The sequence below is a fragment of the Ptychodera flava genome (assembly GCF_041260155.1).
Source record: "Ptychodera flava strain L36383 chromosome 23 unlocalized genomic scaffold, AS_Pfla_20210202 Scaffold_23__1_contigs__length_28996876_pilon, whole genome shotgun sequence".
NCBI classification, from domain to species: domain Eukaryota; kingdom Metazoa; phylum Hemichordata; class Enteropneusta; family Ptychoderidae; genus Ptychodera; species Ptychodera flava.
The window spans coordinates 23,169,759-23,185,315 of NW_027248277.1; the positions used below are offsets into that span (position 1 = coordinate 23,169,759).

The window sequence follows — 15,557 nt, forward strand, 5'->3', positions numbered from 1 at the left end:
GTCAAAGTAGGCATTTATTGTGGAGGTAGAAACAATTTTTTTAGGCTCTAGTACATCATTTAAGCTGTTCTTCCACGTTTTGAAAGTGAGAGCAGCAAATGTCAGTGTACTTTCTTCTACCGATGGCACCATGGCGGCAGTGTGAGAGGCCATAGAACTCACAGTACACAAACATGGCCTTGAACTCCGCGCCTACGGAATTAAGGGCTAGTTAAGTGTGAGATAGCTTCTTATATCTCGTACACTCTGTTTGAAAACTTACTTACCCAGATCAGTATGTCTTTTTATATACCTGCTCTCCCTTTCTCTTCTCAGGAAAGAAACTTCAACATCAATCAGACAATCTCAAGCAATGGAATTATGGTTACTGCGTTGCAGGTGGCAGCAGAGAATAACAGTTTTGAAATGGTTTACTATCTACTAAGTCAAGGAGCTCAGAGACTGAAAGAACCACAAATATCCATACGTATGTATATTATGAATTCTACATGATGATACATACATACATACATACATACATACATACATACATACATACATACATACATACATACATACATACATACATACATACATACATACATACATACATACATACACACATACGTACGTACGTACATACATGTACAAATTGGACATCAAAAAGATCTTCTTTGCCTCTTTTAGACGTTATACTCGAAATAATACAAGTTAGGAGAAGTTTCAGTTGCTTTGACGGAGTATGAAGGAAGATTTAACGGTTAGGGAGCATTCGTTCTTATCCCCCCCCCATTCATCAAATATAAGATGTTACATCCTGAAATTCTTCATTAACCCTTTGTACCCTACGGCCCTGGGTTGGAGTTGACACTTTGAAGTACCATTTGGCAATACTTTCCTCTAAAATGATTAAAGACTGCCCCCAAGGGACTTGAGATAAACTACAGAAGGGCGCTGCTTTTCAACATGACGCTGGGTGAAAAATAGTGACCCGCCAAAAGCCTTTGCGAGAAAAAGAGTAGCCCTGCAAAATTTTCATGAGCAAAAAACTGACAACCTTCCTGTCACAGTCTCTATCAATAACATCTTAATTGACATATGATTGTTTAGTCCCCACGGACACCGTCCATGGGACTTATAGGTTTGGTCATGTCCGTACGTGCGTGCGTGCGTGCGTGCGTCCGTCCGTCCGTTCACGCAGATATCTCAGAGATGCCTGGAGCGATTTTATTCAAAGTTGGTACAAGGATTACTAACGATCCAATATGGCTGCCGTGCGGCCATTTTGTTACGATTTTTTCATGTACAAAGCCATAACTCGGGCATGTCTCAACCGATTTTATTCAAAGTTGGTACAAGGACATTGACTTATGTCGTAGATATGCACGTTAATTTGTTTTGTGATACGATCCAATATGGCTGCCGTGCGGCCATTTTGTTATGATTTTTTCATGTACAAAGCCATAACTCGGGCATGTCTCAACCGATTTTATTCAAAGTTGGTACAAGGACATTGACCTATTTTATTACGACTATTTTATTACGGCCATTTTATTACGATTTTTACGCTCCCATATATACATATGTATATATGCAAATGGGAGGTATTCGTATAAGGTGGCAAAATGGCGTCTGTGTGTATGTATGTATGTATGTATGTTTGTTAGTCCGTCCACATCAAAAACTCCTAAACCGCAGCACTACTGTCTTAGTATTTGGTGTACAGCTGCACCTAGAGGTGGAAATGTGAATTTGTTCAAATGAACATGTCAGTGCCAAAAATATGCAAATGAGGGGGAAAAAGGAAAAATCCTGCAAATTGCTAAAACTCAGTAAGCATTGGTCAGATTTAGTTGAAACTTGGTATGCAGATTTTTTTTGGTATTCTAAATTACGTGAGCAAAAATTGGGATGAAATTTTGATGTTTGTATTTTTAGGGTATTTTTTTGCGTTTTTAGTCAAAAAATCTTGTTCTCTGAAATCGCTCGTCTGATTGCTATGAAACTTAATATTCATGTTCCTCAGAATGACCTCAGTCACGCTTGTACTAATTGTATTGATATTGTCATATTTGTAATTTTGGGGCAATTTTTTCCAATTTTTGATAAAAAAAATTTTAATCCAAAAACTACTGATTTGATAGCTTTGATATTTGGTATACAGGTATCTAAGATTAATCTCAATATAATGTATTGAAGGTATGTTGAAACTGGCAATTGTTTTTACGCTCCCATCTATGCATATGTATATATGCAAATGGGAGGTATTCGTATAAGGTGGCAAAATGGCGTCTGTGTGTATGTATGTATGTATGTATGTATGTATGTATGTCTGTTAGTCCGTCCACATCAAAAACTCCTAAACCGTAGCACCTACTGTCTTAGTATTTGGTGTACAGGTGCACCTAGGGGTGGAGATGTGAATTTGTTCAAGTGAACTTGTCAGTGCCAAAAATATGCAAATGAGAGGGAAAAAAGGAAAAATCCTGCAAAGTGCTAATACTCAGTAAGCATTGGTCAGATTTGGTTGAAACTTGGTATGCAGATTTCTTTAGGTATTCTAAATTATATATGCAAAAAATGGGATGAAATTTGCATGTTTATAGTTGTAGGGTATTTTTTCCGTTTTTAGTCAAAAAATCTTGTTCTCTGAAATCGCTCGTCTGATTGCTATGAAACTTAATATTCATGTTCCTCAGAATGACCTCAGTCATGCTTGTACAAATTGTATTGATATTGTCATATTTGTAATTTTGGGGCAATTTTCCCAATTTTTGATAAAAAAAGTTGTAATCCAAAACATGCTGATTTGATAGCTTTGATACATGTATTTGGTATACAGGAATCTAAGATTAATCTCAATATAATGTATTGAAGGTATGTTGAAACTGGCAATTTTTTTTATTTTTGGGCAATTTTTGCCTTTTTTGGTCAAAAGATTTTTTTTCTCCTAAAACTTCTGATCTGGTAGCTTTGATATCTAGTGTACAGGTTCCTAGGGTTTATGTTAATTAGATATATTTAAAATTAGGATGAAATCTGCAATTTTTTATTTTGGGTTCAATTTTTCTCATTTTTGGTCAAAATATTTGTTTCTCAAAATTTATCAGTCTGATTGCTTTGATATTTAGTAAACCGGTCCTTAGGGTTTTTGTTAATAAGATATATTGAAATTAAGTTGAAATCCGGAATTTTGAATTTTTGGGGCAACTTTGCGAAACTTTCAGTTTTACTGGGATATCTTTCATTTTGTATTTTTAAGATTTTTTTTGTAATTTTATACCTACTGGAACTAAGAGTATATAATGTGGTGATTTAGTAAGCATTTGATATGGTAAACTGTATTTGGTGTTGAAATGCGGTAAAAAATCCTGGCAGATTTTGAAAAAATTCCAAACAAATGCCAATAAAAAATTCAGCCAGAGAAGGTTTGACAAAAAGAAAAGGTGGGAGAGCGGGGAAAAAAGAATGTACAATGGATCGGATAAAAAAGATAATGTACCCCATCGATCTTCCAGACACCATCCCTTATCAAATGGTCCATCCCGATGTATTTTTGTGCACAATTAACCATGCAGTGTATTTTAGTTTAAGATGTCACGTTAGATAAGTATTTGAAAGGAATAGTCAAGTTCACCACAGTTTAACTTTATCTATTGTGTCACCATCCTGTGTAATTGGTTAAAGTCTGTAAGTTGTTCCAGATGTGGATGCACCAGCTGTTCTAGAAGAAAACAATGTTTACTTTTCCATGTAGGGTTTCTGAGTTGATGATTGTATGTTGAAATTTCTCCATGTATCTGGTGTATGGGCAAAGTGTAAACATTGGTTGCATGTTATGTATTTCAGTCTATGTCAAATATTGTAAATGAAAAATCAAGAACAGTTTACTGTGTACTTGTAAAATATAACATATTTGTCAATACATAAACTGCCTTGCAGATTGATTGTCTTAAATATTATCACAGAAGTAGAAAAGGAAAAGAAACTAATCAAATTGTTGTAACATATTCACTCTCAGTGCCTGTATTATAAGCCTATACTTAACTATTTTATCATTACATCCAGCTGTTTGTTATATCTTTATCACTCTCCATGGGTCAAGGCACACTTGGGGTCAATGTCATCACTCTGTGCCAGTCTGTCTATGTCAGTCTGTCTGTATATGTATGTCCATGTTTCATACAATTGTTGACTTGTTTTGATAACTATATGGGAGCGAACAGTGATATTGTCACTATTTTTTCATGTACACAGCCATAACTCAGACATGTTTCAGCCGATTTTATTCATAGCTGGTACAAGGACATTGACCAATGTCATAGATATGCACGTCGATTTGTTTTGTGATACGATCCAATAAATTAGATTAATTGCCAATTTGCATTTACATGATGAACTTTTGTTTTCAGGGTGAATGTCCGGAAGCACTGCATCAAACTTTATAAAATATGGTACCAGTGATAATCTATCAGTGTTATGATATGATGCAAAAATGTTTTGCAACATCCTGTTGATTAATTCCTAGTTGACTCATTTAATAACCTTTAGGATGGTGGCCTACATTGATTTTATGTTTTCAGCACCATGGAACTCATTCTTGCCCATTGAGCGCCATCTGTATCAAAGTATTTTTATCACAGACCTAATTAATGAAGAGGACTCTATCCTCTTTGATGACTTGTAATCAAAGTACCCATTAGCAAGTGGGGACTGTGTCACCAACGATGACTTGTTTATTTGACTTTTGAACTTTCAAAGAAACACGATTGGAACTAATTTGTGATAATTGGGTTTTCATATTTTAAATTGGTCAAAAGTGTTAGGTGCCAGATAGTTGAATGTTGCAATATTACAAATTACTCAATTACGTATAATAGAGCGATAAACGACTAAACTTCCATGCAACTGACACGTGGTCATTACTGTGTTGGTACATGTTTTAGTAGCCTAAGGAGCCACACAAATCGATTATACCTATTTGCAGTTTTCATTGCACCCTGAATCATTCTTAGCCCAAACAGGAACTGCTCTGGCTGGGTCTGAATCTTGATTAGCTAACACACTTATCACATTAGTTTTGCTTGTTGCCAAATCGCAACGTGTTAGACTAGGTTGTTCACTTCACACAGCCATACTCAATAGCACTTTGTAGGCACTGTTATTTGTTATTATGAGAGTGAATATCTTTTCCATCTCCTGTAAACTATGTAATTGAGGGTCATAATACATGCAAATGTGCAGTCTGTTCTTCATCCATTTCTACAATGCCCTGCCCGTGATGATTTCACATTGTATTCTCGCCAGCATGCTTTTTCTCTGTGGATGACACCGATGTAACCGGTAGGTGAGGCAGCAGTTTTTGTCACATAAACAAGGTCGGGATGAGTATCATGAACGACTGACTGTCCGTTCTGCGTGTCTACAAATCACGCAACCATGTCTTCCACCCGGATTGCAACGCATTCGATGCGCAACTCTTCCAACATTGGTAGGAATGACACATGGTGCAACTAAGCTACTGAATCAGCTACGTCATTGACTGCGGCACTCATGAATTGCACCATTTTTGTCCTTTCCGGCACACACAAGCATATTTTAAATTTCTGATCCTCTCCTAAGTTTTCCGAGTTATCTGCCTATAACAATCAAAAGTTCTCTCAACAGTATGGTTTGGTATGTATCACAAACAACAACAACAAATCTTATTTAATTGTCGGTTCCACTTACATTGGTACAGATAAGATAGAGGATATCGATATAGCTGAAAAGCTTCAGCTCTTCAAGGTCTATGCAGCGATATCTAGTCCGGCCTACATTTGTTTTACCAGTGATGATCCTCTGCTTACAGCCTTTGGGATTTCAGAGAGACTTCACAAAATGGAGAAAACTGGTGGTCTTTGCAGCACCTCTAACGTGAGTGACATACAAGGCCTATTGCAATCAATGAATCACAATCATACTTGTTAAATTATGAAGGTGATATGTATAAATATCTAACATATTAATCCTGATCTCATTATTACTTTGTTTTTAATTTTGTTAACTTGCTCGTGGTATATGTATATGTATGTCTCCTGTTTCCCTCATTTCCCTCTCTATCTCTATGTCTGTCTCTCTATCTCTCTGACTCTGTCTCTGTCCCCCCCTCTCTCTCTCTCTCTCTCTCTCTCTCTCTCTCTCTCTCTCCCTACAAATAATGTTAAAGCCTGTTTTGAAACAAGGAATCATTACATTATTGTTTGAAACGAGAAAGCATTACATTATTGTTTGGAACTTCCATCTAGGAGCAAATGATTCGAGATACTATGGTGGATCCCATCACAGGCAATACGTTGTTCAATGTGTCTAAGATGTGCAATCTTTTTCTAACAGACAAAGTATTCATAATAAATTAAAACTCATTACAATTGTCGAACTTCTTCGAAACCTACAATAAGAAAGAATAATACCCAACTTAAAATATGTGAGCAAACGCAAGCCAACGAAACAAACAAAGTAATATATGTTATCTGATGATCACGTAAGTGCATGAAACTCGAGTTACAGGTAACAAATATGCTTGATTTGTCATATTACCATCATTTACCATCATTTCGGCTTGCTCTGCGACCCTGCTTCGAGCATTGCATCTTCTAGGAGCGATAGACGCAAAAGTGTAAACTTTGATTTTCATAGATCATCGTCAGGTTTTGTTGATGAATCCGTGAAGGAATCAGCAGTCTCACCAAAAGCATCAATCTTGAACACATTCAGGTGTTCTGACTCGTGTCCTTCTTTTTAAGCAATGTACGGGGATCTTACAAACCGTCAAATGCATTCTCCAACAACTAACAAGTCTATAGTGACTTCAATGATGTATTTTTGAGATGTTGCGCTTTGCAAAGATGCTCTGCAATCTTACTGACAAGTCGCTGGTAACTAATTTTCCCATGCTTCTCTATCAGTGAGGGACAATATGCATTACCATACATAGATAGTATTAATGTTAGTTATCAAGTCAGTCCTGTGCATTTGCGTGTTTGGTGAATTTAGAATAGAATCTACTCTATTTGCCTTCCCCCGAAAATATAGTGGTCTTACCTGTAGGAGGTATTTAAAACTGAATACGGATTAGTTTCACTTTCTATCACGTCAGCATCATGTATATCCTCTTTGACTGTGTACCTGGTATTTGTGCTACTGCAGTGCCTTGCTTATGACTTGGGTGACAAGGCTTTAAATATATTGTTTGCAATACTATTCTTCTATACGCAGACGATATTGTCATTTTAGCCGAAAATGCAGATAATTTACAATCAATGTTGTCAGTTGTTCATAATTGGTGTTTAAAATGGCGTATGGTAGCTCATGATTCTAAATCACAGGTCGTTCATTTTAGACCAACTCATGTACAACGTAGTACTTTTCAATTTTGCCTCGGAAACAAAGCTCTTACATATACAGATAAGTATAAGTACCTTGGGGTTATTTTTCATGAGCACTTGAATTTTGACTTTGCTGCGTCTACACTTGCTGATTCTGCTGGAAGAGCCCTGGGTGCCATAATGTCTAAATTTTCCCTCCTTAAAGACATGGGGTTTGGTACATACTCGCATTTATTTAATGTAGGAGTTGTTCCCATTATGGATTATTGTAGTGGAGTATGGGGCTTTAAGAAATTCAGGTGCTGCGATTCAGTCCTAAGTAGAGCAATTCGTTTCTACCTTGGGGTTAATCGCTTTGCTCCCATTCACGCCATTACTGGAGATACGGGATGGGCCTCTTCACGGGAGAGACGGAAGTTGAATATGATAAGAATGTGGAACAGGTTACTTGTGATGCCTGATAACAGGCTCACGAAGAAAGTTTTCATTTGGGATCTTAACACTAATAATAATAACTGGTCCTCAGAGGTTTATGATGTTTTCAATGAATTAGGAAGGGCTGACATAATTGATTCTGTCGTATCATGTAATCTGTCTATGGTAAAGGACCTATTATATAATCACACTAAATGGGAATGGGCTAGCTCTGTACAGAGCAAACCCAAGCTACGTACGTACGTAACTTTTAAAGAGACCTATGGCCCTGAAGAGTACCTAAAGGTAAATTTATGTCGGAGCCAGAGGTCTCTCATTGCTCAGTTGAGATCAGGTACCCTTTCCTTGCGTATTGAAACGGGTAGATTTCAAGACCTAGACGTAGAAGATAGAATTTGTGAATTTTGTGATTTGCGTACGCCAGAAACGGAAACGCATTTTCTGTTTTACTGTAAGGCATATGACTATCATCGTAGAATATTATATGACAAAATTATAGGAAAATTAGCAAACTTCAGTGACTTATCAGACCCTGAAAAGTTAAAATTCTTATTTACAAATTGTTGTAGACCGTTAGCACGCTTTGTTGAAGCAGCTTATACCGTCAGGAAAACTTTTTTGTATCACCAGTGCTAATTTATTGTACTTTACTGCTTTGAAGTGACCTGTAAGCCCGTGTGGGCTGGTTGCACGTATTGTATTTTTACAGTGTTGCATTTTGTATTTTGTCTCAGTTGCAGCGGAGAGCTGCGAGTGCAAATGTCACTATAATAAATATCCATACCATACCATACTTTTCTTATACAGTACTGCACTTATTTTCCCTGTTGGCGTTACAACTGAGTCCCCAGAAGGAGAGAATGTACAGATTGTGTCTGAAACAATCTACAATATAGTATCATACTTGGTCGTGTCACCGACAATAAAATAATCCAGATTGGTAACTCTTGCATTGAAATCGCCTATTGGAACCATTAAGTTGCCGCAGCTTACAGAACATCGTCCAAAGGTCGTACAAGCATTTTGGTTTTTCAAGATCTGTTATTCTTTAAGATTCTTCACGTAACTGTGCCTTTAAAACAGGTAGATATTCTTCTAAGTTGTCGACTCTTAATTGAAGGAACCTAAAATTTGTCTTAAATTTCTTTTTTGTCTAATTGCATCTAAGTTGACATCCAGGGCAGAAATATTTTCCTTTGAAATTGAGTCTGTGATGCTGAGTTTAGGTGAACTACACCAGAGGTTCGTTCTATATTCCCAACTGCAACAAAGAGTTCAACAAGACATACTTTAAATGCCAGTGACACGTGGCAGTTTATCAATGAAATGCGTAGACGGATCAGAAAATGTCCAATTTTTCCTACATAGATTTCTAAATCCGTCGCCTTCCTGTACAATCAACCTTTCTTTACCTTTGCAAGTCTCTATGATATCTTTCGAGATTGCAACACAAATTTAAATGTGGAAATATCACCTGAATGATGGAGCACTAAAATCTTTCTGTTAATAACGTGAACGCTCACATGCCCCGTCATTTCTCATGTATGGAACGCCTACCCAAGTGATCGTGGGACCTTCCATGACGTGGAGGCACTCTTTATTTTGGAGAAGGATGTCGTTGAAGGTGACTAAACGTGACCATTTCGAGTCTCTACCAATATTTAATGTGATTATGAACTTATGCAAAAAGCTCACTTCTCATATTGGCAATAGAGTATAGGTATGGCATTGTATGGTATAAACCAGTGTATGGGTTAAACTCTGTACTTTGAAATCCCAAATTTTAAAAATCAAATCATTTCTCTCTGTGCCCCTGAAAAATAATCTCGCCTTAGGTAACCCCTCGCAAATTTTGACTCGGAACATTAGTGCTCCTTGTCTGTTGATGTAGGATCATGCTTTGGTTCTCCCATTTAGATGAGGTTGGCCCTCCCCTAGGGGGCTCCAATCTGGCAAGGTTTGTCCTTCCCTTTATGACCCCGTCTGGTAAGGCTGGCTTATCCCTTGGGGTATCCTTGTGTGGCAATGCTGTTCCGTTCTTAGAGGTCCTTGTCTTAAAAGTTTGGTCTGTCTTTTGATATCTTCAAGTTCAAACCAACTGGTCTTGGCTAGGCCCTTGCAATTGTCCAACATCACACGTGTGGTTACACAGCTTTGCTTCCATCTGATAAGGGTGATTACATTCCTTTTGATTCAGTCACATAATTGTAATGATCACACCCTTAAGATACACCAACACGTGTATTGCCCTTAAAATATTGGAATCTTTACACAGGAGGTTCATAGGTTTATAACTATACTGTAGGGGTTTCTTCGTACAGAGATTCTAATTAAGTTTCTCTATGCTACAGAGGAGAATATGAATCAACCAATGAAACAGCTCATGGACGAAGATGAACTCGTTCATATACCTCAGCGACACTTCAGTTTCCCGTAGAAACATGGAATAAATTTCGCCAAACAAGCGTATATAGGCGGTAGAATGAAGCGAAAACTATGATTTCCCTTTTCAAATGTTTAGTTAAAAACAATGGCGAGTGTTTAGAGCGGGAATGTGCATCAAACCCCTGACTAGAACAGTAAGATTTTCTATTCAAGCAGCAATTGAACATGAAGAGTTCATTGGTAACAATCATTCACGTGTAACCTAGACAGTATGCTAAAGATATGTTTTGCTTCTTTATGTTAAAAATAATATGCACTTCTGCGGGTACTACTGCTATCTATATTTGGAATCACCCTGTAAGCTCCTAAAACTATGCTGTTGCAGTGCCTATATATCTGAACACAGCCAAAGCAATAACATTTAAAAGCATAATTATATGGTGATTTATAAAATCGTATAACCTCGTCTTCTTTCGGTCTTTAACACCATTTATTACCCCTCGTGGCCTCGCGTTATTAGAAACACGTCGCTGCACCCCTCGGCCTATAGCCTCTGGGATAGCAATATATTTATGGTAACGTGTGATCTCCCTTAGGGTTATAAATTTGCGCTATGGTCCTCACTGCCAGGTAGTAGAAGACTGGTACCCCTAGAAAAATAAACCGTTTAGTTTCATACTCTGATACATATTTTACATGTGTGCGTTTCTTTTAATTTACAGGTACATTTGTCGAACATTTACATGAAACTGGAAGATTTCACTGTTGAATTATTGGAAATGTGCGAGGACTCGGCAACACTACGGACCGTACTACACGGTGCAAGTGACTCTAATTTGTCCTCGTTGAGTAATGGTCGTTGGAAAACTGTGAATGAGGCTATCGATAAAAATCAAAAGAAGGTATATATAACAAATTTAATGTCAAGACAGACGTATGTTTATACAAGTTGAAGGGGCTAGAGAAATGCCCTTATACCATTCCTTTCACAAACTGCGAAAGTTGCTTTATCAATTTTTGTGGTTACTTATATTAAACTTTACAGTTCAGCGTTATTAATCGATATGAAAGACAAATAATTATTTTGTTTTTTTCACTTACCTACGTACGCTTGTACTTTCTCCGACAGTTTATCAGTCATTCTCACATTCAAGAAATCATGCGGTCAGCATGGTTACATGGCCAACCTAAGTGGTCAGAATACCCAGGATTTTGGTGGAATATCCTCTACGCCGTATTTGCAGTGGTTGTCTGTGGATTGTTACATCCCCTCCTTGCACTTTTGCATATTGCATGGCCTCATACACAATTCATCATGTCACCAAAGACTAGATTTATCTCATATTTGTTCTCGAATTTTTTCTTCTTATGGATTATGCTCTGGCATATAAACCCTTATCTCTCATTTTTGCAAGCATCAAGCTTCTTAGTATATGAACTGCAGCAAGCCATAGCCTTTGGTTTCAGCAAGTACATTCGGGACGGCTGGAATGTAATTGATATTTGCAACTTTACAACCTTCGTTTTCGCTCATTTCTTGTATATTTTTACCCAGCTGCCGCTGTCGCCTTTAGGCTTTCGTACATTGTCTACTTTATTGATAATTTTTACAAGATTAGTAGTAGTTACTGTTGTATTTATTAATTTACGAACTCTTCAGTATCTTTATTTTTTTAAGAAGATTGGCTCTATACTATTGATCTTTATTCGGATGTCGTCAGACGTTTTGAACTTTTGTTGCTTGTTCATGTTTGTGGTCATTGTTTTTGCGGTTGGTATTTTTTACAATTATGATGGCGTAAAGCGATTGCAACGTATCGAGGCATCAGAGAGCTGGGATAGGTAGGTTTGCAGTAGAAACTGCCTTTACATTTCAAAACACACCCAAAGAAACGATAGCGTCAATATTTTAAATACAGTGTCATTGTAAAGAATGCATCTATTGATGAATACACAAAAAGACATGTTCGCATCATTATATAAATGCGATATTAATCAGTCTCTGATCGCATATCTTCCTTTGTGTTTTCTTCATCAAGCTGCTCATTTGACAATTGATGAGCAATTTTCTTTTTCACGTTTTCGCTATTTATAAATGAAATAGATTATCTCGTATCTTTATCTCCATTTCGGTGAGCGAGGTACCATCAAATACCTTTGAAAAGCAGTAAAGTGGCTTCGTGCATTTTGAAATCATCACATATTTTTATAGATACTCAACAGAATCAAAACAATGTTGTTAGCATGTTAACATGTTGTTAACTTTACCTTTGATTTAGTGGTATAGGGCTATGACAGAATTTAATATGGTCTGTCTCCGGCTCAAATTATCATGATGAGTTATCTATCTCTCCGATAAACACTGGCGTCAATGAAACCTCTGAAAAGCAATTCGAACATCTCAACGTTTGGGCTATCTCCATAACCGGTAATATACTATACGGAATGTTTTGCTTCTTCATAATTATCATATGTTTAACCTCTGCATCGCTATGATGTCTGAAACCTACACGAAAATAAAGGTATGTACTTGAAGTTAACGTACTTGTGATCTAACACAATGTTTGATATCATGGGATATTTCGATTACCAAGTAGTGTAATTTGTGAGCCACCGAGGCAGGTTTTCTTCGTGAATAACAGAGACACTGTGTGAGGTGAAATATTAAATATTCTCATATTGATCGAAAGTAACAAAAAGCACCGATCCATAGTTCTTCTCCTCATTATCTGACAGTTAATCCCTTCAACCTTTAGATACTTGACTGACTGAAATTTGGTAAAATTCCTCTGAGGCCTGTAAGGCCTCCACTAGGAAATACATTCTACTGCTCTTATTCAAACATTCATTGAATAAAGGTTCAAATATAAATAATAATTAATTCAAGTAGGAGCTTGAACACTCTGGAAGAATATAACCTCTTATTACCTTGATGTGACGTCATAAAATATTACTTTTTTTGTTTACATCTTTTAGGCTATGGTTAATGCCCAAATATTTATTTATTTATTTATTTATTTATTTATTTATTTATTTATTTATTTATTTATTTATTTATTTATTATTTATTTATTTATTTAACTTTATTTACTGTCGATAAAATTTTTGGCCAATAAGGCCGATCTTCCACAAGGTCGACATTAAAAATTTACAGAATGACAAAATATCTTATTTTCCAGGTCGTTGTTGTCTGAAAGTGTCGAATAATTTGAAATAAAACGCGAGTGTGTAATTAAAATTAACAGTTTTAAAAATAATTTATCGCTGAAAAAAAATTCTCTCACACTTACATATTTGAATGATACGATTGCTTCACATATGTCTTATCTCCTGCTGTGTTGATGTAGAATACGTCTCGGAGAGAGAGACACGGGTGCGTTATTTTTTAAATACTTTTCTGATCTACCATCGAGGGTAGGGTTCCTTTTAAATGTCCTGAAGAAAGAATCATGTCACTGTCTTACTTTGTCAAAAATCGAATATTTTCCCAATAGAGTTAAGACAGCCTGTGATGTCAGCCATTTTCAATGTCAAACATTAGAAATATATTTGTACCCTCCTCAGTCATCGCATGCCTATCTCACTCTAATTGTTTGGGTGTTACTGCTACCCCGTCATGATGTCGATGTATACAGACGACAAACTACGCGAATTGAAGCGATCTCGGTGTCACATAATTTAAATGGGTCTCAATGTGGAAATGTGTCCATACAACGTTTCTTAGATATACAAGGAAAACAGCAAACCAGTTTTTGTTACAAAAATATTAATAGAAAATTGACGTTTCTAACAATAAAATCCCGTATTTAGGATGTTACTTTGCATAAAATATTTACCCACTCTGCATTTGACATAATGTACCGAAGCACTCAACTCACTATGAGCTAATGATGTTTTTTTTGTAGGAAAACATTGACATCGAATGGACTTTCTGTCGTACAACACTATGGATGGACTTTATTAGAGGACCCATCTTGCCACCTCCATTCAACTTGATCCCAACTCGCAACTTTATAACGAAAATTTTCAAATCGATGTTCTGCAAATCGAACAGCACAAGTCCAGAGGTATGTTGTTTTTATTTTTTTCACAACACACGGTATCGTCCTGCAAGCATTGTAAAACTGAGATCTTATCACATATCTCAAAAGCACATCACTATTTCAACTGATTTCGTGGTATCAACTCGCTATAATCAAAATAACGGAAAATTGGTTTTTTCTCTTCAGAATGTTGGAGTTGCGGAGTTGTGCCACCACGGACATGGCGAAAACAATAGTGAACTGCCTTATAAAGATGTGAGTTGTGATATTCCTCTTCGTTCACATCATCACTTTCGCCACGTGTGTGACTTTCTTGACCACTGCAACTTATAGAAATACGGTTTCTAACAAGTACATAATATGCATTTCTTTGACAGGTGCTTCGTGTTCTCACCATGCAGTACGTTAGCAAGTACATTAAACTTGGCAGTCAAGGGCCAGTACACAGACACGCGACTACTTTACCGCATACTATCGATGATGAACTTAGCGATGTCGTATACATGTAAGGTAGAATGAGCCTCGGGGAAAGCCATTCGGACTCTCAAATTTGTACAACTATTTTCTTAGGTACCACTTGTGACAGCTCACTTTAAAGCTCTTGCAGTAAAAAGATTCACCGTCTTTCTTAGTTATATGAGTTATATAAGGAGAGATTGAGCAAACGTTTATTGAATACTTCTGTTTCGAAGCAAATGGCAACTTAACGCGACACTGAAGGATTCGATCACTGCATCAAAAGGCAATAATACAGATAAATTCACATTAACTTTGTTGCTTGTATCATAGAATAATACGTGTGAATTCACAGGATTCCACACAAATACAGGTGTGCTAAGTAAAACAGATGGATTCTTGACTGTATTCATTTGTATATGCGCTATTCAGCTATAATTCAAGCAATAATCCATGCAAAGTATTATAGGATTTCACTCAGTGGATGTGTGTCTTAGGTTGTTCATCTTACATTATTTCATAGTACAGTGCTCTACCATTTACAATACTTAAATCTGGTAAAGAGTTATAGATTTTTTTTCCCAAAATATTTCAAAGACTTAGTTATTGCGTGCAAGCATGAATTCAAACCAAAATCAATCAACTTAACAGGTTCGCCAGAAATTGTATTTTGAGTAAACAACATTCAAGAGATGACATAGCTATTTAAACTTGATGTGCGATGACATGACTGCCGTAATCTACGTAATTGGTATGCTGTGCACAAACGTATTAACTAAATTCCAGTTAGTTTTACTACATTTGTAGACAGCTTAAGCAGCAGTCGTTAGGGATCTTTCAATATGACGCCATTATAACTGTGATTTCAGTGACGAGTTACATATATTTGCCA

General features: G+C 36.6%; 1 protein-coding gene and 1 long non-coding RNA gene across 2 annotated transcripts; both read left to right on the top strand.

The window, feature by feature from the left end:
- The first annotated feature begins 319 nt into the window (after positions 1–319).
- Positions 320–11,062, top strand: LOC139123723 (uncharacterized). The gene is made up of 3 exons (XR_011549780.1): positions 320–466; positions 5,720–5,895; positions 10,889–11,062. It is a non-coding gene; the product is annotated as an uncharacterized lncRNA (long non-coding RNA).
- Positions 11,063–12,645: 1,583 nt separating this feature from the next.
- Positions 12,646–15,314, top strand: LOC139124329 (transient receptor potential-gamma protein-like). The gene is made up of 4 exons (XM_070690468.1): positions 12,646–12,688; positions 14,072–14,233; positions 14,396–14,464; positions 14,587–15,314. Exons 1-4 carry the CDS (start codon positions 12,659–12,661, stop codon positions 14,716–14,718), a joined length of 393 nt encoding a protein of 130 aa, XP_070546569.1. The 5' UTR covers positions 12,646–12,658; the 3' UTR covers positions 14,719–15,314.
- Positions 15,315–15,557: the final 243 nt, after the last annotated feature.

Coding starts and splice junctions, on each gene's coding strand:
- LOC139124329 (XM_070690468.1), top strand. CDS start 12,659: ATGATGTCTGAAACCTACACGAAAATAAAG. Junction 12,689..14,071: donor AAACCTACACGAAAATAAAG/GTATGTACTTGA, acceptor TTTTTTTTGTAG/GAAAACATTGACATCGAATG. Junction 14,465..14,586: donor GTGAACTGCCTTATAAAGAT/GTGAGTTGTGAT, acceptor TTTCTTTGACAG/GTGCTTCGTGTTCTCACCAT.